The following is a 25,918-nucleotide window of genomic DNA, read 5'->3' on the forward strand; positions in this document are numbered from 1 at the left end:
CAAATGGTTCTACCAAATGGACAATGACCCCAAGCAAACTTCCAAAGTTGTGGCAAAATGGCTTAAGGACAACAAAGTCAAGGTATTGGAGTGGCCATCACAAAGCCCTGACCTCAATCCTATAGAAAATGTGTGGGCAGAACTGAAAAAGCGTGTGTGAGCAAGGAGGCCTACAAAACACACAGCTCTGTCAGGAGGAATGGGCAAAATTCACCCAACTTTTTGTGTGAAGCTTGTGGAAGGCTACCTAAAACGTTTGACCCAAGTTAAACAATTTAAAGGCAATGCTACCAAATACTAATTGAGTGTATGTGAACTTCTCACCCCCTGGGAGTGTGATGAAAGAAATAAAAGCTGAAATAAATCATTCTTTCTACTATTATTCTGACATTTCACATTCTTAAAATAAAGTGGTGATCCTAACTGACCTAAAACAAGGGATTAAATGTCAGGAATTGTGAAAAACTGAGTTTAAATGTATTTGGCTAAAGTGTATGTAATCTACTGTATGTAATCTACTAATCAACTGTACATACACAGCGCGTTTAGCATACAGTGTTTTCAACTTATATTTGACACACTTTAACATACATGAATACATTGTGTATGCATATTTATTCAGTGTTTATTATTCAACATGTCCTTACCTGGGATTTGACCTCACAACCTCTTGGGTCACAGCATTACAATCTTCCTGCAACGCCACCATGTTTGTGTCATTAACTGATTTCACCTGTATTCCTACACTTAGGACCTCAAAGTAAATCTCAGTTTTGTTAATTCATTATTCTTAAGAAAATACTGTTATACTGTATTCATCATAGTGATTCAGGAGTAACATCAAAACAGAATAATATGCCCAACCAACATTAGACAACGACACAATTTCACATTTGAAGTGTTCCAAAACACGTTTTCACGTGTGAAATGTCATATGTGAAGTGTTCGAAAAACACATGTTTTCACATGGGAAATGTCACGTGAAGTGTTCCAAAAACACGTTGTCATGTGATTTTCCACATGAAAAATCCTCGCTTTCAATTGCACTTAGATGCGCTTATTGCACAAGCTATTACAAACGTTTCCTGTATTTTGTTAATGGTAAGTTACCAGCTACTGATTTGCTGTGAAAATAGTGGAAACTCCTTTTAATGTATTTCTACAGCTGAACTGTATTTTTTTTCTCAATAAATATACAACAAATTGTATTCAGGAAGTAGTACACAGAAATTCAAATTCTAATAATTTCAATACCGGAACATTTGGTTTACTTTCTGAACTGACTGGAACTTAAATGGAATTGACCTCCTCATTGGTTATCACACTTGGGACACAACCACACCTGAGATTTTAAATGACAGCCTCTTAAATAACAGCAACCTGAATTTGCTGATTTGCCACCAGGCCTGTGGCCATGACAGAAATTGCCACAGATTTAATAGCAAGAATGCATTTCTGCACTTTACTAAAAGTTACCCGGAATCAAGTCAATAATTGTGCGAATATCTGACTCTGTCACGATCGTCTTGACTTGGAAGAGAGGACCAAAACGCAGCGTGTGAAAAATACATTCTCTTTTATTAGAGAGACGAACAACGAACGAAACAACAAACTGACGACCGTGAAGCTATATAAACAAATGGTGCTGACACTGACCACTACACAATGACATAGACAATTACCCACAAACGCATAATGCCTATGGCTGCCTTAAATATGGCTCCCAATCAGAGACAAATGAAAGACAGCTGTCTCTGATTGAGAACCACTCAGGCAACCATAGACATACCTAGACACATTCACTAAACACAACCCCATACACTAAACCCAACACCCCCTTTACCATATAACCACCCAAGACGAGACAAAAACACAAACATTCCCCATGTCACACCCTGACCTAACTAAAATAATAAAGAAAACAAAGAATACTAAGGCCAGGGCGTGACAGACACCACCAAATAAAAAGTAGCAGTGCTTTGGGACACTTGACATTAAGGCCTAGATTCAATCAGATCAAGCATAAACATGCAATAGCCGACACCCGCATAGCTGGAGTTTAATGTGACGTTGTACTTGCTACACCAGAAAAACAACTGAAATCTTTTTTTTTCTCATTATTTCCATTCACAAAATAGAATGAAAGCGCATGTCAACAATTGTTGAGCTTGGACGCTGCCATTGGACATGTCGCAACATGGACAGTATAGCAGCTTGCATTGACTTCAGAGGAAGCGTTCCCTCAATGGCTGGTGGCGGATGGCAATGCCGGATGCCCGATGGCTGTAGTGTAGCAGGGACGTGAGAGCTGTCAAATCGGTGAGCGGCTAATCGTTTAGTCATTGTCATGAATCCACATCGTCCTACTCGCGTTAGAGGATTTCTATCAGCCTTATTGAGGTGTAGATTACATATAACAAACCAATGTTCGAACTTGTATACAAGGCTGCATGGGATTTCACTTAATGAGGCTCCATAAAGCCAAAGGCAATTTCCACTTCAGGTAAATAAAATTAAATACAATTGTGTTTGTCACATGCTTAGTAAAAAAACAGGTGTAGACTAACAGTGAAACACAATGCAGAGGGAAAAAAATGCAAAAATTATAACACAAGGAATAAATACACAGTGAGTACACACGGGGTACCAGTACCGAGTCGATGTGCAGAAGTACGAGGTAATTGAGGTAGATATGTACATATAGGTAAGGGTAAAGTTACGGTGGTTAATTTCTTTGTTATCAAATGAAGAGAGACAAACTTATCACACAAGTCAGAGTTATGCTTAAACTAAATTTGTATTCACTTATTAATAAGGAAAGCAGGTCACACCACAGACAGAAGTGAATGATGTGAGTGCTCTGCAACAACGATGGCTGTTCGACAAACCACACTTAGATGATTCGTTGAGAGCCCTGAGACAAAGAATACAAACACCTTTTATAGCAAAGATACACCCCTTTAGTCTAAATGACAAACAACAGATGTGTGGAATGGATCACAAGGTTAGGATTTGATATATGAGAAATTAGTATCCCCCAGCCAGATAGCATTTGCTATGAAGACTGTTCTTATTGTACAGAGTTTGGCCCCTAAGACACGGCCCTGCCCGTCCCTGGTACTTCACAGTACAGAAACACCAACTCATTCTATAGCATAAATCAATTGTCAACTCCAGATACCCTTATCTCTAGTAAAACCCATGTCCTTGACCACACGCCTGGACGAGCACACTGAGGGGAGGGAGCCTCTAAGATACACTATCCCAGGATAGGTGCAACACAAAAGATGACATACAATTATTCCAGACACTATCCCACACATCCTGTCTCAGACCTTATCTCCCCCAAGGCCGAAGGAGGGAGTGACTGGCGCACAGACATTGTGGAGACAAGTAATTGGTTCCCCACATGGTTTGTAATAGGTAAAGATAAATATCCACATATGAGGATAAAGTAATCCTTCTCACCCCCCCCCCCCCTTAAAAGATTTAGATGCACTATTGTAAAGTGGCTGTTCCACTGGATGTCATAAGGTGAATGCACCAATTTGTAAGTCGCTCTGGATAAGAGCGTCTGCTAAATGACTTAAATGTAAAAAATGTAAAGACAATGTTCTCTCCTGTCCTCTTCTCTTTCTGATATTCTGCATAGCAACAGGGACATGTGATAGACAAGCCTGACCTCTCCCCTCTCTATGAGGGAGGAAGTGCAACTGCCAACACCAGAGTCCGAAGGGATACATTCTAATAACAAGAGTTCAACAGTTCAATCATATAAGCATATTATGCAGATAAGACATCTTAATTATCTATGTTACCGAGCTAATTCTGATTCTTCCACCACACTAGGCATCAGGATAGATAATAAACAGTTGCAGAAGTGTATGTGATGAGTCAAAAGAGTTAGTGCAAAGAGGGTCAATGCAGATAGTCCGGGTATTTATTTGGGGCGGGAGGTAGCCTAGTGGTTAGAGCGTTGGGCCAGTAACTGAAAGGTTGCGAGATTGAATCCCTGAGCTGACAAGGTAAAAATCTGTCCTTCTGCCCCTGAACAAGGCAGTTAACCCACTGTTCCTAGGCCGTCATTGTAAATAAGAATTTGTTCTTAACTGACTTACATAGTTATTTGGTATAATGCCAGGAGACGCTTGTGGATTTGACAGCTCAAATACAATTCCACCTCTGACACTGCCAAAACAACCACCATGCGGTTGTCCGCCAGCACAGATCTGATAGTGTGCATAAATACTCTGAGGATTTGAACTTGCAACCTTATGGTCTGAGTGTATTAATGTCTCAGCAGTCCCACCAGATGGTTGTTTGTTACCAAGAGCATACAGTATCTCCACACACTCTGAAAAATAAGAGTAAGGTTACAGTACAGTGTTGTTCCCTGGTGTACAACAAGGTCAAAGGTACACATAAAGTACCTTTAGAGGTAAAATAGGAACTCACATGGTTCTGGTTGGTACCTTTTTAGGGTACATGTGTGGTTAATCTAGTAGAATGGTAATTTCTTTCTACCCAATATATGAAATATCAAGCTGCATTCTTAACCATGGTGGGAATTCACCAGTTGTGAAGTCGTAAATACCTGTTGGATGCATTAACGTGCTTTGAAACGATTGGGAAACGTCAATTGGCTAATGGCCAACAAGCTGCGTCAACCCTAAACTAAAAGTACAGCTATCATGCTTGTCAAAAATGTATACAGTTCAAAAACCATATCAATAGATTGCTTTTTAAAATAATGTTTTGTCCTTCCAGTTAACTGCCGATAAAATACAGTTATTGAGCTAATTCCCTTAGTCGGTGATGTCATGTTGGAGAAGTTGAAGCTCAGGGATGATAGACGCATTTCCCACTAGAAATTACCAGTTGGAGGGTTGTTCAAGCTGATTTTTCCCAGTTGTAAATTCCCACTTCCCACTTGGTAACAAACGCAGGTGGGGAAAATGTGCTGGTGTGGGCTCATTAGCATATTTTGTAGCATGGTCTAAAATATATTGTATTTGTTCCAACTGTCAGTGGAAATACAGTTTAAGTGCTTTTACCATTATGTTGAACAAGCTTGAGCAAGGCTTTTGACTTTGTTAGTTATGCAATCTTTGTCACCTCTAACGAGTCACAAACCCGGATCCGGGATCCCCCCATCAAAAAAGCTGACTAGCATAGCCTAGCCTAAAGCTACAGGGTTTTCATATAATAAAATGTTCATGAAATCACAAGTCCAAGACACCAAATGAAAGATACAGATCTTGTGAATCCAGCCATCATTTCCGATTTTTTAAATGTTTTACAGGGAAGACACAATATGTATTTCTATTAGCTAACCACCATAGCAAAAGACACAACTTTTTTTTCTCCACCATTTTTTTCCTGCATAGGTAGCCATCACTAATTCGACCAAATAAAGATATAAATAGTCACTAACCAAGAAAAAACTTCATCAGATGACAGTCTGATAACATATTTATTGTATAGCATATGTTTTGTTAGAAAAATGTGCATATTTCAGGTATAAATCACAGTTCTACATTGCAGCTGCAATCTGAAATAGCGTCGATGCAGGCAGAATAATTACAGAGACCAACGTCAAATACCTAATTACTCATCATAGAACATTTCTGAAAAATACACAGCGTACAGCAAATGAAAGCCCAACATCTTGTGAATCCAGCCAATATGTCAGATGTTTTAAGTGTTTTACAGCGAAAACACAATATAGCATTATATTAGCTTACCACAATAGCCAGAAACACAACCGCATTTACCAGCAGCAAAGGTTAGCGATCGTAACAATCCAGCAAAAGATATATTGACTAACCTTGATAAACTTCATCAGATGACAGTCCTGTAACATCATATTACACAATGCATATAGGTTTTGTTCGAAAATGTGCATATTTAGCAGCACAAATCGTGGTTATACAATGTGATCAGTAGCAACATTGCAGGCATTCTGCCCGGCGCCATCTTGGAGAGGCACCTAATCTAATCGATAAATAATCGTAAACTTGACAAAAAAATACAGGTTGGACAGCAAATGAAAGATGCATTAGTTATTAATGCAACCGCTGTGTTAGATTTTTCAAATTAACGTTACTAGACATACAGTGTGCGTTACAGCCAGACCAGTGCCGAAATTAATGGCGGACAAATCCTTTTACATTTTTCCACATAAATATGAATTAACATCATAAATAGCTCTTACTTTTGGACGAGCTTCCATCAGAATCTTGGGCAAGTTGTCCTTTGTCCAAAAGAATCGTTGCTCGGTTGTAAAACGTCCTCTTCAACTTTGGAAATAGCAGCTAACATTAGCTATGTGGCGCAGACATGCCCAAATCTTCAAAATGCAATACTAAGGAAAATCCGAAAATCGCAATATACTCGCATAAACTGATATAACTCGGTTTAAAATAACTTCGTTATGATGTTTCTAACACCTATATCGAATTAAATCACAGACGGATATATCTAAGGCCGATAACTTGATCTTTTCCGAACGCCATGCTGAGGTCCTGCTTTGCGCAATGACGAACAATGAAAAGAGTGCACCCCCCATGCCATGGGCTTTTATAAGGTCTGAGATCTGCCTAGAAACTCCATTCCAATTCTCATTGGTTACTGACATCCAGGGGAAGGCGCGTGCAGTTCATGTCGACCCATAGGATACATACAGAGTTTTAAACTGATCCTAGAACAGAGTCAACATTTTCAGATTTTGCAGTACCTGTCAGGAATTTCGCTGCCAAACGAGTTCTGTTTCACTCAGAGAAATAATTCAAACGGTTTTAGAAACTAGAGATTGTTTTCTATCCAATAGTAATAATAATATGCATATTGTACGAGCAAGAATTGAGTACGAGGCAGTTTAATTTGGGAACGATAAATTTCCAAGTTGAAACAGCACCCCCTATAGTGACAAGAAGCTTTAGGTTAGCGTGCATTTTCCAGTAGAACCTGGTTCACGAGAAGTTAATGTTCAATTTTCAATAGCTTACTGTCAATTAGTTACAAGTGGGTTATTGTGAAATTCACACTTACTGTACCTAATGCATCACACTCACTGACCTGAAGATCTGTTAGGTAAGTGAGTATTACAATTGCATGGTGACTAGCTAAAAAATTAAATATATTTTGATGCTTTGGTGTCTAATACACTGATAAATAAATAAATATATATATATAGCGATGCTCCCCATCCAACCTGACAGAGCTTGAGAGGATCTGCAAAGAAGAATGGGATAAACTCCCCAAATACAGGTGTGCCAAGCTGGTAGCGTCATACCCAAGAAGACTCGAGGCTGTAATCACTGCCAAAGGTTCTTCAACAAAGTACTGAGTTAAGTTTCTGAATACTAATGTAAATAAGGTATTTATGTTTTTTACGTTTAATACATTTACAACAAAAAAACTGTTTTCGCTTTGTCATCATGGTGTATTGTGTGTCGATTGATGTGGGGAAAATCATTACTTAATCAATTTTAGAATAAGGTTGTAACGTATCAAAATGAGGATAAAGTCAAGGGGTCTGAATGCTTTCAGAATGCACTGTGTGTATATATTTATATATGCACTGAGGGTACAAATAATTAGGGAACGCTTGCTCTTTCCATGACAGACTGACCAGGTGAAAGCTAGTATCCCTTATTGATGTCACCTGTTAAATCCACTTTAGTGTATCAGTGTAGATAAAGGGGTGGAGACAGGTTAACAAAGGATTTTTAAGCCTTGAGACAATTGAGACATGGATTGTGTATGTGTGCTACTCAGAGGGTGAATGGGCAAGACACAATATTTAAGTGCCTTTGAACGGGGTTTGGTAGTAGGTGTCAGGCGCACTGGTTTGAGTGTGTCAAGAACTGCAACACGGCTGGGTTTTTAACACTCAAAAATGTCCTGTGTGTATCAAGAATGGTCCACCAGCCAAAGGACATTCAGCCAACTTAACACAACTGCGGGAAGCATTTGAGTCAACATGGGCCAGCATCCCTGTGGAACGCTTTCGACACCTTGTAGAGTAGTTGAGGCTGTTCTGGGGGCAACTATTAGGAATGTGTTCCTAATGTTTTGTACAGTCAGTGTATATTAGGGCTGGAGAACTGAGTATACAAGCTTAATGTTTATGAACAGACAACATTAACTAAGTTATTGTGACTTTTACATTAACTTACTGAGAATTAGTTTCCAGTAACTTCATGACAACAAGTTGCCATTAAGTTGCTGGAATATGCACAATAAACTTCTTCACACTTCAGATCTTTACTGACACATTCTCTTATGAAGTTTGCTGAACGACAGTATCAAAGAAAAGGTTCTCTACAAGCATTAGCATAACCATCAAACACTTAAACAGCCACAACACTTCCAATAACAGTTGTACACATATATTTGACCACGCCCCCCAAATATGCTAATGAGACCCACCAGTACATTGCTACCACCTATCAAAGCCCAGTGATGGTACCTTATTTTCAAAATATTGGGTAGCAACCAAGAGGTTATGAGTTCAAATCCCATTTAAGCCCCGAGTGTAGTCACAGTAAACAATTATACAATATTATTATATACGTAGCAGCATACTGTAATGTTATAGAAATATCACCTTCAAGTTGTTTTATATATTTATTTATACTGGAACTTTAACAAAGTGCAGAAATGTATTATTGCCAATCTGTTGTGAGCTTGAGTTGTGAGGTTGAGTCCTAAGTACAGCAGCATACTGTCCTTTAACATTAACACCTGAATTCATCTATAAACATACACTGAACAAAAATATAAAGGCAATATGCAACAATTTCAAAGATTTTACTGATTGATTGTGATTGATTGATTGATTGTTCATAAGGAAATCTATGGATTTCACATGACTGTGAATAGAGATATGCATCTCTTGTTCACAGATACCTTTAAAAAATAAAAATAGGCGCCGGGATCAGAAAACCAGTCAGTATCTGGTGTGACCACCATTTGCCTCATACAACCCATTTGCCTCATACAACCCAACACATCTCCTTCGCATAGAGTTGATCAGGCTGATTGTGGCCTGTGGAATGTTGTCCCACTCCTTTAATGGCTGCACGAAGTTGTGGGATATTGTTGGGAACTGGAACACACTGTCATACATGTTGATCCAGAGCATCCCAAACATGCTCAATGGATGACATGTCTGGTTAGTATGCAGGCCATGGAAGAATTGAGACATTTTCAGCCTCCAGGAATTGGTTACAGATCCTTGCGACATGGGGCAATGCATTGTCATGCTGAAACATAAGGTGATGGCTGTGGATGAATGGCACGACACCGGGCCTCAGGATCTCGTCAATGTCTCTCTGTGCATTGAAATTGCCATAGATAAAATGCAATTGTGTTTGTTGTCCGTAGCTTATGCCTGCCCATACTGTACCATAACCCCACAGCCACTATGGGTCACTCTGTTCACAAAGTTGACATCAACAAACCGCTCGCCCACACAACACCATCTACCTTGTACAGTACAGTTGAAACTGGGATTCATCGGTGAAGAACACACTTCTTGTCAGGTATGCGTAAGTGGCTGCAAGGGAGTCAGGTGAAGGAGAGCAGGTATTTGGTAGCACACGGAGCCTTTTATTCAGGCGAACCAAAAGCACACGGCACAATGAACACGAAATAGAAAACGGGTATACATAACCCAGCGCAACCAGACTAACCAGCGCATACATCTAAACAGATAAACAATACCACACAAAGACATGGGGGAAACAGAGGGTTAAATATACAACACATAATGAGGGATAATGAGAACCAGGTGTGTGGGAAAATGAGACAAAACAAATGGAAAATTAATAATGGATCGCCGATGGCTAGAAGGCCGGTGACGTCAACCGCCGAACACCGCCTGAACAAGGAGAGGCATCGACTTCGGCGGAAGTTGTGACACTTCTCCAGCATCCCTGTGGCCATCGAAGGTGAGCATTTTCCAACTGAAGACGGTTACGCCGTCGAACTGCGGTCAAGTCAAGACCCTGGTGACGAAGACGAGCACACAGATGAGCTTGCCTAAGACGGTTCTGACAGTTTGTGCAGAAATTATTTGGTTGTGCAAACCCACAGTTTCATCAGCTGTCCAAGTAGCTGGTCTCAGACGATCCTGTAGGTGAAGAAGCTGGATGTGGAAGTCCTGGGCTGATGTGGTTATATGTGGTCTGTGGTTGTGAGGCCGGTTGGATGTACCTCCAAATTCTCTAAAACGACTTACGGTAGAGAAATTAACATTACATTATCTGCCAAGAGCTCTGGTGGACATTCCTGCAGTCAGCATGCCAATTGCATGCTCCCTCAAAACAAGAGACATCTGTGGCATTGTGTTGTGTGACAACTGCACATTTTAGAGTAACCTTTTATTGTCCCCAGCACAAGGTGCACCTGTGTAATGATCATGCTGTTTAATCAGCTTCTTGATATGCCACACCTGTCAAGTGGATGGATTATCTTGGCAAAGGAGAAATGCCCACTAACAAATTTGTGCACAGAATTTGAAAGAAATGATCTTGTTTGGCATGTGGAACATTTCTGGGATCTTTTATTTCAGATAATGAAACATGGGACCAACACTTTACATGTTGCGTTTATATATTTGTTAAGTATACTTGTAGATTTACCATATTTTGACCGTAACTAGACAGAAACATCCAGGGGACCTTGACTCTTTAAATGTTATTAATGTCAATTATGTCTTTAAAAGTAAAATATTCAAAATTACATTTGACACCTGGGTTTTCTGATGTGCTCAAATGTTGTAACGTGTAGTTTCATGTTATCACATGTTGAAATGTTGCATTCCCATGTTGTCACATTTATTGCACATTCATTTCACAAAAAATCATATTCTGATACATATGTTGTCAGTCACGTGTAGTTGTGTGTTATCACATGTTCTTTCACGTGTGACATGTTGCTTAACAAGTTGCCACATGTTTTCACATTAACTTCACATTAAATCATATGTGATCACATGAGATCACACAAGATCACATGTTTACATTTGAAATTCATGTGGTTTTTCCATAAGGTTTCAGTCTTCCTCCCACCTTTTGAAACTGATTTGCAGTTATTATAAGTACCGTTCCTTGGCAGGAATATGCAGTTGCTCAGGGGTATGTATTGATCGTAGTTTGTTAAACAGTTTGAGAATCAGAGTTCATTAGTTCACGGTTTACATTGCATGGGTTTACATAGCAGTGATCAGCATAGTAATGATGGAGTCAGTGTACCAGGGTTGGGGTCAAATTGAAGGCAGTTCATTCAGGAAGTGATTTGTATTTAAAATTCAGAAATTGAAAAAAAAAATTGAAATAAATACTGTCTACTTTTCAGTTTATTGAGAAGTCATTAAAAAACATTTTTTTTCTCCCATAATTTAGTTATTATTTCTGTTTACATTTACATTTACATTTAAGTCATTTAGCAGACGCTCTTATCCAGAGCGACTGTTTACTTCCTGAATTGAATGCCTTCAATTCGAATTGACCCCAATCAAGTGTACTGACTGTCTGTGTTCTGTTTGTTTGTCTCACCTTCAGGGGGCGCTGGTTACGGCATGTGCAGACGACACGCTACATCTGTGGAACCTTCGCCAGAGACGCCCAGCCATCCTGCACTCGCTTAAATTCAACAGGGAGAGGTAAGTACTCTATGTGTGGTAACACACACACACAAACATATACACACACGTATACACACACGTATACACACACACACACACACACACACACACACACACACACACACACACACACACACACACACACACACACACACACACACACACACACACACACACACACACACACACACACACACACACACACACACACACACACACACACACACAGGACCTTGCATAAAGGCATGCATCCTTTCTGTTTGACATCTCGTGGCTCGATGAGATGCATTCTACTTCAAGGCCAGAGTATGCCCAAATGAATTCAAGTTAGACAGAATAAATCTACATGTCCCAAGGTTCACCGTCAAAGTTCCCAAACTATACTCAGAGTTCAGTAAAAGCATTCACCACAATGCTGAATGTCGCAAACATCAATATTTCCTCATCTTTCAAAACGCTCTGGGTGAGCCATTCACACATTTTCTGCATGACCCTGTCTGCCCTGAATATGACAGATGTATTGTGTAGGTGTATGCTGTGCAGAATGTGGGAGCATGGTGGAGTTTGTGCAGAGTCTGGCTAAAAGGGTTCATTCATCTTCCCTTAAGCCTTCCAGGCAATAGAGGTGGATAGGGCATAGGGAAGAATCAGTCATAGATACTGTAGTGAATGGCAGAAGTGAGTAACACCCTAGCAGGGATTAAAACCTGGTTCGTCTCACCCAATATTACCCTAGCCATAACAGGCTTATGAAGGGGTAATTCAGGAAAAATATTGGTGTGAAAGACTATTCTGTTCTGAAATCGGATATTTTGTAGTTTTGGAAAATGTCTAAAGTTTTCTGGCCTCTCCATCTATTTTTGTTTCTCTTTCTTCAGTAAATTGTATGCAGACACCAATAAAATATTGGAGCAAAGTTTGAAAACATCCGAAATGATCAAAACAGCCGATACTACAGTGTTATTAACTGGCCTATCTCACGACTCTCTTGTCCTGTGGGGCAATCTTCAGGTGCTATGAAACAGAAAAAAGCGAATTCAAACACTTTGTACATATTGTTTGAGTGCTTGAAGAAGAGAGAGGGAAAGGGATGCTTTGGAAGGATCTGTTTTTGTGTGTTGTGAAGGTCTTCCTGTGTGAATATTTGAAAAAGAGAGAAACAGAGAGATCCTTTGGGAAGATATTTTGAAGGTCTTTCCCATTTCGACTCATGAATATTTATTTTTTCTGTGACAATGAAAAACGTCCTAACCTTTGAAGCCCCATCTAAGAAGAAGGTATGAATGATAGTGTTGTAAAGCTTTCATTATAAGTTTTCTGCATGTGTTCCCTTACAAAAAAAACACATAAAATTTGCATTTTCACATGTGAAAATCACAATTGTCATATGTGAAATAGATGTTTAGAGTTCATATGTTTACTCCACCTTTTCACATGAGTAGAAAAACATGTTTTTAACTCAGATGTGAAATGCAGTTACACATGTGAAATGTTGCGGTTTCGCATGTTAAAAACCTTCAAATGTGGAATTGCAAAACCATTCTAGTGTACATCTCCTTTGCATTTTCACATGTAATAAACCTTCACATGTACAAATATCTAACTTTCACATGTAAAATTGCAAGTTCACATGTGGTGGTGAAATAGGGGTATTCGGCACACGTGAAAAGGTGGTGTTAACTTATTCCAATAGTAATGTTTTCGCATATGGAATTGAAAATTCTGTAATGCCATTCTCTAAAAAGGTAACAGCCTACTTGAGTATAATAATTAAATTGTGTTAAAAATAATTAGTTCTTATTTCTGAGCCATCCATTCTTGAGTGTTACTGCTGCAGACTCATGCCTCTCTTCTTCATATGTTGGTCAGTGACCGTTGGAAGAAGTCCAGTGAAAAGAACAGAGAAGTTAACGCTCCATGTCTCCCTATTTATCTTTTTTGAATTTTTTTTAATATAGAGCTATTTTATGCATTGAACACTTAACTACTCTTCTACGTTAGAATGAGATTGAGTGTCTGGAAAGAGCTGCGCTGTTAGAGTTAATCAGTTAAACTGAAGTTAGCTTTTTGGAATTTTAGTGCACAATTTTTTCATTGCACTGTCTGAAAACGTTCAGAATCCACAAAAAAACAAAAAAAAACATAATCTATACAGTTAAAAACAACAATGCGATGACAAGACAAGTTTATCGATTTACCTGATTTTGCTCAGCGTTACTTCAGACAAAATCTAAACTGCAATATTCTTGTAATTATTTTTATGTAAAAAATCTTCAATTACAGCTCAGTTTGAGCAAATTATGAATTTACGATTAATCGTGATCCAATGACATGGTGACATTTTGTGTTGATTTCACGTTGAATTCACATTAGTTGGCAACTCAACCAAATGTAAATCAAAACTAGACGTTGAAAGGACGTCTGTGCCCAGTGGGTAGCTACTTATATTCCTTCAAGGTTACCCTCGGTATGAAAGCAGATAATAAGATAAGAGGTATGTCATTCAACCCATCTCACTTACCGAGAATAGTGGATGTCAGTTTTCAATTAACAGGTCAAGGGAACTGTCACATTGAAGGTGGTATAAAACCTCCATTTACACACATGAGGTTAATTGTTGATAATGCACAATGTTCACAGGAGTTATGGCTGTGTTTGAACAGCAGTGAGTTATATCTGAAAGTGAAATACACTTCTGGAAGGCAGGGACTTGAATCGAGTCACAACCAGCTGCTCACCACCGCCACATCTCATCACACAGGATCAATAAACCTTGAGAAACAGACAACACTTTTAGATTCCACTGAAAATCCACCAGAAATCCCTCTGAAATGTTAATCTAGGTAACAGTATCTTTAAATCATAAAGCTACTTTGTGCACACTCTTTAAAATGCTAACGGTTTAGGGGTACGAGTGTGATGGCCTCCTTAATGGCCACTAAAATGCTACATTTAATCCCTTTTAGGCCGTGACAGAGAAACTTCCTTTGAGTCATGGTGTGTCTCAAGGCTCCAATGTTGAACATTTAGACCAAGAGTCAGACCCTAGAACACTACAACACCCATAATCCACCTGGTCTGTATTGGGTGGCCATTTTTCTCTCAAATCTACCAGTAATCTCCAAACACTACAGTCCCCAGAAAGGTAAAATGCTGGCTTTGTCGTAGCCATTTTGCGTCCAACCCAATAGCTCAGTTACGGTCTTACTTAGTGGCATTCCAGCTCAATGTTTTTGTGTAGTGTTCGTCAGCCCTGTCCGAACGGTCCCCTTGTGTGTGAGTGATGTTTAACACTCACTGATACCCCATGTGTAGGATTAAAGGGATGGAAAACCCTCTGGCAGACAACTCTTTCTTTCTCGCTATTTCTGTCTCCCTCCATTCCCATATCACAGAGAGCCAGACAGTCCTCAACCTTTGCCTAGTAATTGCCATTAAAGTCGTTTAAACCTGAGGAATTGAATTACCTTTCCTGGTGATAACTGCAGTCTGTGTGACGAGGGGGAATTGCAGAGCAGGGGGAAGGAAGGTGTTTTTAATAGATTTCCACTAGCCACCCAGGTGGGAAGTACATGGGTTGCAAAATGTAAAATGTCCGGGCATGATCATTCCCATCACCATCATATAGTACATTTTCTGTGATGGCACTGATTACTTATGTTATGACGCCAGTGTGTGTTTTGGTCAGTGAATTTTCACATCATGCAGATGCTCTTCAGTTGTTTGTGTGGATTTCAGTAACAACATCTAATCAAATCAAAGCTTATTGGTTGTGTACACAGATTTGCATAACAGATGTTAGTGCAGGTGCAGAAAACTGCTTATGTTTCTCACTCCAACAATGCAGTAATATCTAGCAATGCAATAAACCAAAAAAATATACAAAAAATATCAAAAAACAAACAAGAGATGAAGAAATATCAGAACCAGCAATATCAGAGTCTGGAATGTATATTTACATATACACGGAGTGTACAAAACATTAGGAACAGCGAGGTCCATACAGAAATGGTTTGTCGAGATTAGTGTGGAACACAGGAGGCTGCTGAGGGGAGAACAGCTCATAATAATGGCCGGAACGGCGCACATGGAATGGCATCAAACACCTGGAAACCATGTCTTTGATGTAGTTGATACCGTTCCACCTATTCCGCTCCAGTCATTACCATGAGCCCGTTCTCCCCAATTAAGGTGCCACCAACCTCCTGTGGTGTAATAAACTTGACTGGCCTGCACAGAGCCCTGACCTCAATCCCATGGAACACTGACTGCGAGCCAGGCCTAATCGCCCACCATCATTGCCTGACCTCACTAATGCTCTTGTGGCTGAATGGAAGCAAGTCCCTGCAGCAATGTTCTAGCATCTAGTGGAAAGTCTTCCCAGAAGAGTGGAGTCTGTTATAGCAGCAAAGGGGGGACAAACTCCATATTAATGCCCATGATTTTGGAATGAGATGTTCAATGAGAAGGTGCCCACATACTATTCGTAATGTATTGTATTTTTAACACCTATATTGGGGTGTTATAACACATCTGATGATATCTAACACCTATATGGGGGGTGTTATAACACATCTGTTATGATCTAACACCTGTATGGGGGTGTTATAACACACTTGTCAGAGACACCGATAGACAGCTGATTGAGAAACTGTTGAGCGTGAAAAACACAGTAGCTTTGCAGTTCTTGAAACAAACCGGTGTGCCTGGCACCTTCTACCAATCCCCCTGTTCAAAAGCATTTCAATATTTTGTTTTGCCCATTCACCCTCTGAATGGCACACGTACACAATCCATGTCTCAATTGTCTTATTAAAGCTTATGAATACTTATTTAACCTGTGTCCTCCCCTTCATCTCCACTGATTGAAGTGGATTTAACACCTGGATTCACCTGGTCAGTCTATGTCATAGAAAGAGCAGGTGTCCACCATGTTTTGTATCCTCAGTGTATGATACACCAAATAAGCAAAGTGCAAGTAATGAACATTAAGAATGGTTCTTGTTTTCCATTTCTTTCTCTCGTTTTACTGACATTCTGATCTAATGAACTGAATGAATGCCTTTCCTCTATAGGGATTGTAGGAATGCGAATAAGCGAGCCTATAATGTGTACGCCGAATTTTTATTTGGCAAACGGATCTAATGAACTGAACGAAATGGTTCGATATGGCTTTCCTTTGTTTTATTCGACAACTACCAACTTGCAAAGTGAGCCGATAATGAGCCGCTGTATACAGACTTAGTGAGATATACTGTACATGGAAGAGGCTTAATCAAGCTAGTCGTCTTGATAACTTTTACATTACCATGTAGTTTACCAATAAAATGGTCTCACGCCCTGACCATAGTTTGCTTTGTATGCGCTGGGAGGGTGCAGTGCGTCCTATGCCTGCGCTCCGCTCGTGCCGGGCGAATGTGGGAGTGGAGCCCAAGGTAGAGGTGCGCGTAGTAGGCACTAGATCTCCAGTGCTCACCCACAGCCCAGTTCAACCTGTGCCTGCACTCTGGAGGGTCCGGGCTAGAGTAGTTATCCAGCCTTGGGGAGTGGTGCCAAGGCTGCGTACCAGAGCTCCAGTGCTCCCCCACAGCCCGGTCCTTCAGGTGTCTCCTCCAAACACCAAGCCTCCTGTAGGTCTCCCCAGTCTGGTGGGTCCTGTGGCAGCCCCACGCACCAGGCTGTCTCTCCGTCTCCTCCCTACAGGTGCGCCTGTCTGTCCAGCGCCGCCTGAGCCGCCCGTCTGTCCAGCGCCGCCTGAGCCGCCCGTCTGTCCAGCGCCGTCTGAGCCGGCCGTCTGTCCAGCTCCGTCTGAGCCGCCCGTCTGTCCAGCGCCGTCTGAGCCGTCAGAGCCGCCCGTCTGTCCTGAGCCGCTAGAGCCGTCCGTCAGTCAGGAGCCGCTAGAGCCGTCCGTCAGTCAGGAGCCGCCAGAGCCGTCCGTCAGCCAGGAGCCGCCAGAGCCGTCCGTCAGCCAGGAGCCGCAAGAGCCGTCCGTCAGTCAGGAGCCGCAAGAGCCGTCCGTCAGTCAGGAGCCGCCAGAGCCGTCCGTCAGTCAGGAGCCGCCAGAGCCGTCCGTCAGCCAGGAGCAGCCAGGAGCTGCCCTTCAGTCCGGAGCTGCCCCTCAGTCCGGAGCTGCCCCTCAGTCCGGAGCTGCCCTTCAGTCCGGAGCTGCCCCTCAGTCCGGAGCTGCCCCTCAGTCCGGAGCTGCCCCTCAGTCCGGAGCTGCCCCTCAGTTCCCGGAGCTGCCCCTCAGTTCCCGGAGCTGCCCCTCAGTTCCCGGAGCTGCCCCTCTGTCCGGAGCTGCCCCTCTGTCCGGAGCTGCCCCTCTGTCCGGAGCTGCCCCTTTAGTAGGGATGCGGCGAGGGTCGCCGTTCCTAAGAGGCCACTAAAGCGGGTAATGACTATGGTAGAGTGGGGTCCACGTCCCGCGCCAGAGCCGCCACCGCGGATAGATGCCCACCCAGACCCTCCCCTATAGGTTTAGGTTTTGCGGCCGGAGTCCGCACCTTGGGGAGGGGGGGGGGGGGGGGGGGGGTACTGTCACGCCCTGACTATAGTTTGATTTGTATGTTTCTATGTTTTGTTTGGTCAGGGTGTGATCTGAGTGGTCATTCTATGTTGTATGTCTAGTTTGTCTGTTTCTGTGTTTGGCCTGATATGGTTCTCAATCAGAGGCAGGTGTTTGTCGTTGTCTCTGATTGGGAACCATATTTAGGTAGCCTGTTTTGTCATTGTGGGTTGTGGGTGATTGTCTAAGTGTAGTGTTTTTGTGTCAGCACTATTATTCATTAGCTTCACGTTCGTTGTTTGTTATTTTTGTATAGTTTCGTTAAGTGTTCTCTGTGTTAATAAATATCAAGATGAACACTTACCACGCTGCATATTGGTCCTCCGATCCTTACAACTACTCCTCCTCAGACGAGGAGGAAGACGAACCTGACAGACGGTGAAGTGGACATACTTGGTTTTTATATCCCTAAAGTAATAAAGGAACTTACTACAACACATTGTTACAGAAATGAGGGGCAGCTCCGGGAACTGAGGGGCAGCTCCAGAAATTTAGCAAAAATAGATACAGTCTTGCTACCATGGAAAGTTAAATATCTCTCTATTTGTGGAAAAATGCCGTAATCTTTTACTCATATCCCAGTTGACCTATTTACTTACGGCCTTGCCCACGCCAAATGATTTGTCTTTTAAATTATTTGAGCAAACATATTTCACTTTATTTGGAATGGCAAGCCAAACAATTTTTTTGTTGTCATTTATATAATGAATATGAGTTCGGGAGGGAGCTAAAATTATTAAACATTAAAGCATTAAACCTTTCACTAAAAACATCAGTCATAAAAAAGTTATACTTAAACCCAAACTGGTACTCCAGTAAGAATGTCTCATCCCTTGTTCAAAAATTGACTTTTTCTCTTTATCCAGATTACAACCTCTCACTTTCAGTTAATGGAAAAGTGAACTTTTTTCAAAATATCACCCTTTCTAAAACAAGCCATATAAAGCTGGTTGCAATTCCAGTTTCATCCTGCAGAAAAGACAGAACAAATATTACAACAAATAATATGGTTACATTTAAATATGCTAATTGATAAAAAAAACTATTAAAAAACTATAAAAAAAACGATTTTATTTTTATTTTTATCAATTAGCATATTTTAGCATATATATATCTACATAGTTGCATATATTAGCAACTGGGACTGACTGGCAGGCCGTTTACTCTGGGCACGCTTTTCATCCAAACGTGAAAATGCTGCCCCCTATCCATAAGAAGTTTTAACTTAATATCTTCACAGAAAATTCTGAGTATTTACATTTTGCTCCCCTTTTAGCTGATATTTAATCAATGCAGGCAAACTTTTAGCAAGCTATTCATACTAAATCAGTTGTCCCTGCCCCTGTTGCATGCATGTCTGCACAGTGTTATATTTTCACAGCTTACTGTCAGTAAATATTGTACAGTAAATATTGGACTACACGAGAGTTGCAAGCCTGCAAAGGTTGAGTCATTTAAAACTTTGAACTGGTCGATTTGGTTTTGGAGGTGTGTCGTTACAGCAATTGCGCAGGGTTGGTTGTGGCCTGTGGATGTGGGGCCCAATGTGATATCTTTTCATGGGGCACAAAATCCCTGGCAGCGCCCCTGGCTGTACGGTATCTACCTAGATGTAATGTATATCAAAATATCACATTACTTTATTCTTGCTATGTACAGTACTGTAGAAAAAAAGTGCCATGTATGTAAAATGTGGGTAGAATATACATGTAAAAAAAATAAAAAATGTAGTGGTGTGTCAATTTTGCTAAAAAAGAAAACTACATTGACCATAATCCATTGCACATCTGCTTGTCCGGTCTGTGTTATTTTACGCCTGCTACGGAAGAGACTGAAGAATGCGTAATTGTGAGGGGATATAGAGAGCAGCTCTTGCTTCGCAAGGTACAGTATCTCAACTTGAAAATACATGATCTAAGTGATTGATATTTGGTATTCAGGAGTAATAAAATGATGCCTTATTTTCTTTGAAGAACTGCAAAATAGTGATTTTTGTCAATCAGCGTAGGCAGCAGCTCTAAAGAGATGAGATTATGACTTGGAATTAAATAATAAAGTAATCAAATCAAATAAATATAATATACACAACAACTGAAATATTTTGTTAAAGTAGAGTAATGTGAATAAATTATGGTTATTAAGTGATAAGCAGTAATGGGCAGTCACTACCATCATGGGACTTTTGTTAATTGTTTTATTCTGTGTTGTTACAGCATTCAACTCACTAAATGCATAGTGCATTTAATGTATTTTTTTTTATCGAAACCTAAATAGAAAACCGTAAATATTTTTAAAATAATCAAACTGAAACTGAACCGACCTCAAAAAGCACTAATCGATCAGCACTAATTGCTAGTTTGGTTGTACACGTCCATGTTCCCAGTCACCTTGCTGTGATTAAATGCAGTGGTTCACGCTTTCAGTTTTGTGTGAATCCTGCCATCTATACAGGGTTTTTGGTTTGTATAAGTTCTAACCGTCACAGTAGGAACAACAAACTCTATGCACTGCCTGATGTACCCAGTCACAAAGTCGGTGCATACGTTGATACTATTCCCAGAGGCGACCCAGAACATTTATTGGTCGGACCAATGTTGCATAGTCCTTACCATGCATGCTTCCAGTTTAAGTTTCTGCCTGTAGCATCGAGTTGTGATCTGATTTGCAGAAGGGAGGGTAGGGGAGGGCCTTGTAGCCGTCCCGGAAGGGAGAGTAGCAATGATTAAGCGTGTTATCGCAGTGTGTAGCACAGGAGATGTGTTGGTACAAATTCGGGAGCATTTTCCTCAGATTTCCTTTATTAAATTTCCTAGCATTGTTATTCACCAGGCTGGTGAGTGACAGAGTTGTTGCAGCAGTATTGCCTTGGAGGAGTTACCTTCTTTAGTTTTGATCTCTAAGAAGTAGAGGTAAGAAGTGATTCTATCAAAACAAAATGAGCTTCTATTTACCCTCTGCTTGTCACTGTCTCTCCTCCCCTCTCAACCCCTTCATACTCGCCTCTCCTCTCCTCTACTTGACTTTCCTGAGATATTTTACACTGTGAGAATAAGCTTTCTTAATTTAACGTTTGTTTTGTAATGGAAGGTTTTTGGGACTTGCACCCAGACCTACAACATCTGAGAAATTCATGATCATGATCCACCCCCTAGATTCCGAGAAGTACGCTGGTCGCCAGAGATTATCCTGTATAAAGTTATTCTCTGTGCTTCTCGGTGCCTGGCTGAGACACTGAATTCCAGGCATCTCAAGAGCCAATTAGAATCTCACACCGCTGAGCTGAATAAAGGGGACGCAATACTCTTGGGAGGAGAGATAGCCTTTGCTCTCCTAATGCACATGGATGAAAGCTTTTCGCTCTGAAGTAGGGCTTTTATGAAGGTTTGCCAATGAATGTGTCTGAGTGTTTGGAGTGTGTGTACGTTTATTGATGTCCTTTCACGTCACTGTGTCTGGGTCTATTCCATAAAAAAATAGCTAACAGCAGGTTTTCAGTAGGTTTTTACTTGTGATGACATATTCTGTTTAGTCTGTTGGGCTCCCGAGTGGCGCAGCGGTCTAAGGCACTGCATCTCAGTGCAATCGGCATCACTGCAGTCCCTGGTTTGAATCCAGGCTGCATCACATCCGGCCTTGATTGGGAGTCCTGTAGGGCGGTGCACAATTGGCCCAGCGTCGTCCGGGTTTGGCCAGGTAGGCCGTCATTGTAAATAAGAATTTGTTCTTAACTGACTTGTCTAGTTAAATAAGGGTTACATTTTTTTTTAAGTGTTTGGATTGTACACAGCACATACACACACACACACACACACACACACACACACACACACACACACACACACACACACACACACACACACACACACACACACACACACACACACACAGAGGAGACAAAATATGCATTTTATTTTTTCTGAGTTCACAGGTGGCAAAATCACTTAAAAAGATCTTTATTCCTCTTACTCCTCTGGAATAACTGTGGGGTATCACGTGTCACTCCACAGTAGCATAAGTTATGCACACACTAGAGGTCTTCACAGGTCCAGGTGGACCCGATATACCAGAGACCCGAGTCCGATTGAAATTCTAACTTCTGTTCTGTTTGAATGTCATTGGATTACGGGTCTATGTAACTACAGCTTAAAGAGCCATGTGGACCCAAATGGACCCGACCACAGCATAGCCTACAGCATATTTATTTTTACACCAATAAGGTGAATTTATTGACTTATAGAAGTCCTAGCCAACATACAGTATAAAGACCTATTCATTAACCAGGACAGCAACTTGGCTGATAAACATAAAAAATATTGTCACTCGGGTCCAACCGGTTCGGGTCTGATTATTCTCGGGTCTGTTCGAGACCGGGTACCCTTTTTTTTCATATCGGGTCCATTCCGGTCAGGTCTGATTGTCCTTGGGTCCGTTCGGGTCCTGGGCCAACTTTTTGGACCCGTGAAGACCTCTAGCACACATAGACAAAGACATGGATGGTGATTCCCGAGCCAGCCACTGAAACCTTGGTTAGCTCTGTAACCACTCCTATGATGCAGTGCTTTACCCCTGCAATACCCACAGATCACCTGTGTTGACTGGTAGTCATCTGGGAATCATATGACAGAATCACTTGTGTGACACCTGAATATCACACACTCAGCCTGTATCCTCTTTGACGCTCTACTTGCAAATTGGCAGATCGATCTCCCCATGCTACATACAGTTTCTTTATCAGTCCATGACTAGTAATCCAAAATGGCCCGCTCCTCTCATTCTCCTCTCCGCGGGAGAAACTGAGACTGTTACAGAAACAGATGGGAGGTCATGAGGCATGTGGCCGAGATGGTTAGAGAAACAACATCTTCAATTAAATCTCTCCCTCCCTCCATCTATTTACTTCATTACTTATATTTGTTCCCCCAGAAGCTCCTTGGCTGCCCAGCCAGCTGGCGGTCAGTTCAACCCACGCCTCCTCCTGATTGATTGATAATTATGAGCCACGGTGACGGCGCCTCGTCAAGCTGTCTGAGTCAAACAAAGCCTTTGACTTTCACCCCATTACACAGTCACCCTCCGAGACCTGTGCCAACCTTTTTATTTTCTCACCCTCCCTTGTTTCTGTTTCTCCGCTCCTAAAGTTCTTGATTTCCAGTGACATTTAAATTATGCAAATGGTGTGTAAATGAAAGAGGTCGTCTGGGCACCATCGTGAGTCTAATGGGGTTGTCTGAAATGGCCGCCTCCTAACAGCTGATTGCCTGAGTGGGGACTGAGTCATGTTTCTCCACAGCCAAGGGCTTTGATTTCAGTATAGTTTTTCTTATAGTTAGAAGGCTCAGTGAGTTATACAAGTTGGAGTACTTAACTTCACTTTGATTAGGGCTCTTGGGGTTCATTTTAGAAAGAAATGTCCTTTTGTGTAACGATCAGGAGAAATATTAAAGGGGCAACAGTTGAACCTTGAGGAACTGCTAATTTAAGTAGTTGATTTTGTAGATGTCCATTATCTGAGTTTTTCTCCATATACTGCTGGGAATCAGATGTCAATAATTATCCTTGCCAGCTATAAGAACTGACAGAATACTTACACATGTCATTGTGACATGCAACCTCACTCAACTTTCCTCTTTAGATTATGCTGCTGATAGACTTCTGGCAGCAAATCCTCGGGAAAGTGTGAAGTCAAATATAATCTTCCCCCGTTCTCTCACACACTTCCTCTCCTGCGTGTGGAGTGGGTAACAGGTGTGCTATCTCGCTTTATTAGCTGGGTGCTCTGCCATATATGACAATGACTTCAAATGAAATCCCAAGTTCAAGAACACTGGGAAATGACGGCACTCCAAAATCTTTAAAAAAAAAACGTCTGATGAAGATTATGTGGCTGAAACACTTCTTGCAGCAAAGCTGGTGAAAGCGTGAAGTCAAATATAATCTTCCCCCATTCTCTCAAACACAGACGCCCTCTCCTGCCTCTCCCGGTTTACCATTCCCCTCCCCCAGCACACCCAAGAGGTCAAAATCCTTTTTGAATTGTCTTCCATCTCATTTGTCTCCTATCTAATAATCCTGCGTCTCCCGGGTAAGTGGAAGTGGGGTGGCGAGGAATGGGGCCCGCTCATTCTCTCTCCTGGAGAGGTAATCAGCATAGACAGGAGAGAATTAGTGTGTTGATCTGTATTCCCTAGTTATAGTGCTTATAAACATGATGGATGCTAATGCAGACTGAATGACTGTATGAACACCCCACCGCCACATAGAAGCCTACTTCTGAATATATTACATGACCCCACCGCCACATAGCAGACTACCTCTGAATATTTTTTACATTTGTACATTTTAGTCATTTAACAGACGCTGTTATCCAGAGTGACTTACAGGAGCAATTAGGGTAAAGTTCCTTTGCTCAAGGGCATATCGACAGACGTTTCACCTAGTCGACTTTATTGCAAGACTGCAACGCTACATAGAAGCCTACCTCTGAATATATTACGTGTTACATGAACACCAAGCATGACTCGCTATCAATGGTTTATTGATTGACTAATAATTACACAGCTGATGTAGTATATTATGCACAACCTTATGTGTGAGTGAAGTATGTTTGTACACAGGGCTCTAAATAAAATAAAAATCATTGGTAGCACCACACAACATTTAGAAGCACCAGAAACATGCATTTTATTTTGTATTATTGAGATATAGCCTACGTTGGGCCTATATGAATCCTATGTACTTATTGCTGTGCCATCAAATGTTTGCATACACTGGTAAAGCTACCAGGTAGTTAGTATGGCAAACAATCTCATAAAGATTTTTTCAACCAACTATTGCGATATATTGTAGATTAAAACACTTGGGTCAACTGTTGGAATCATACAAATATAATGATTATTCTAATTATATGTTTGATGTTCTTTGGCATGACAATTAATGAAAAAGCCAGGTACGAGTTATGACAAGGTAGGAAGCAAAGTGTTGGTCAGTGTTTCCCAGGGGAACCTAATTATATTTGAATAGAGTTGCATTTAGACAAATATTTTAGAACAGGCTATCTAATTCAGAACATCCCGTTACACAAATACCATGCTGACCCATACCGAAGACTAATATATTGACATACAATACCAGTCAAAAGTTTGGACACACCTACTCATTCAAGGGTATTTCTTTATTTGTACTATTTTCTACATTATAGAATAATAATAGACATCAAAACCATGAAATAACACATATGGAATCATGTAGTAACCAAAAAAGTGTTAAACAAATAAAAAAAAATGGTATATTTGAGATTCTTCAAAGTAGCCACCCTTTGCCTTGATGGTAGCTTTGCACACTCTTGCCATTGTCTCAACCAGCTTCATGAGGTAGTCACCTAGAATGCATTTAAATTAACAGGTGTGCCTTGTTAAAAGTTCATTTGTGGAATTTCTTTCCTTCGTAATGCGTTTGAGCCAATCAGTTGTGTTGTGACAAGGTATGGTTGGTATACAGATAATAGCCCTATTTGGTAAAGTCCATATTATGGCAAGAACAGCTCAAATAAGCTCAGAGAAATGACACTCCGTCATTACTTTAAGACATGAAGGTCAGTCAATACGGAACATTTCAAGAACTTTGAAAGTTTCTTCAAGTGCAATTGCAAAAACCATCAAGCGCTATGATGAAACTGGCTCTCATGAGGACCGCCACAGAGG

The 25,918-nt window shown here is 41.0% G+C and overlaps 1 protein-coding gene across 13 annotated transcripts in view; it reads left to right on the forward strand.

Moving 5' to 3' along the window:
• stxbp5l (syntaxin binding protein 5L) overlaps positions 1 to 25,918 on the forward strand; it is a 232,412-nt gene that overhangs the window by 115,413 nt on the left and 91,081 nt on the right. For 12 of the 13 annotated variants that reach the window (XM_071340638.1, XM_071340642.1, XM_071340639.1 and 9 more), the window contains exon 4: positions 11,571 to 11,671. In XM_071340638.1, coding sequence (XP_071196739.1) covers positions 11,571 to 11,671 — 101 coding nt within the window. Of the gene's footprint in view, positions 1 to 11,570; positions 11,672 to 20,980; positions 21,128 to 25,918 lie in introns of those variants that run through there. The other variant, XM_071340650.1, reaches the window with a different exon arrangement.

Source organism: Salvelinus alpinus, chromosome 14 (assembly GCF_045679555.1).
Source record: "Salvelinus alpinus chromosome 14, SLU_Salpinus.1, whole genome shotgun sequence".
Classification (NCBI taxonomy): Eukaryota; Metazoa; Chordata; class Actinopteri; order Salmoniformes; family Salmonidae; genus Salvelinus; species Salvelinus alpinus.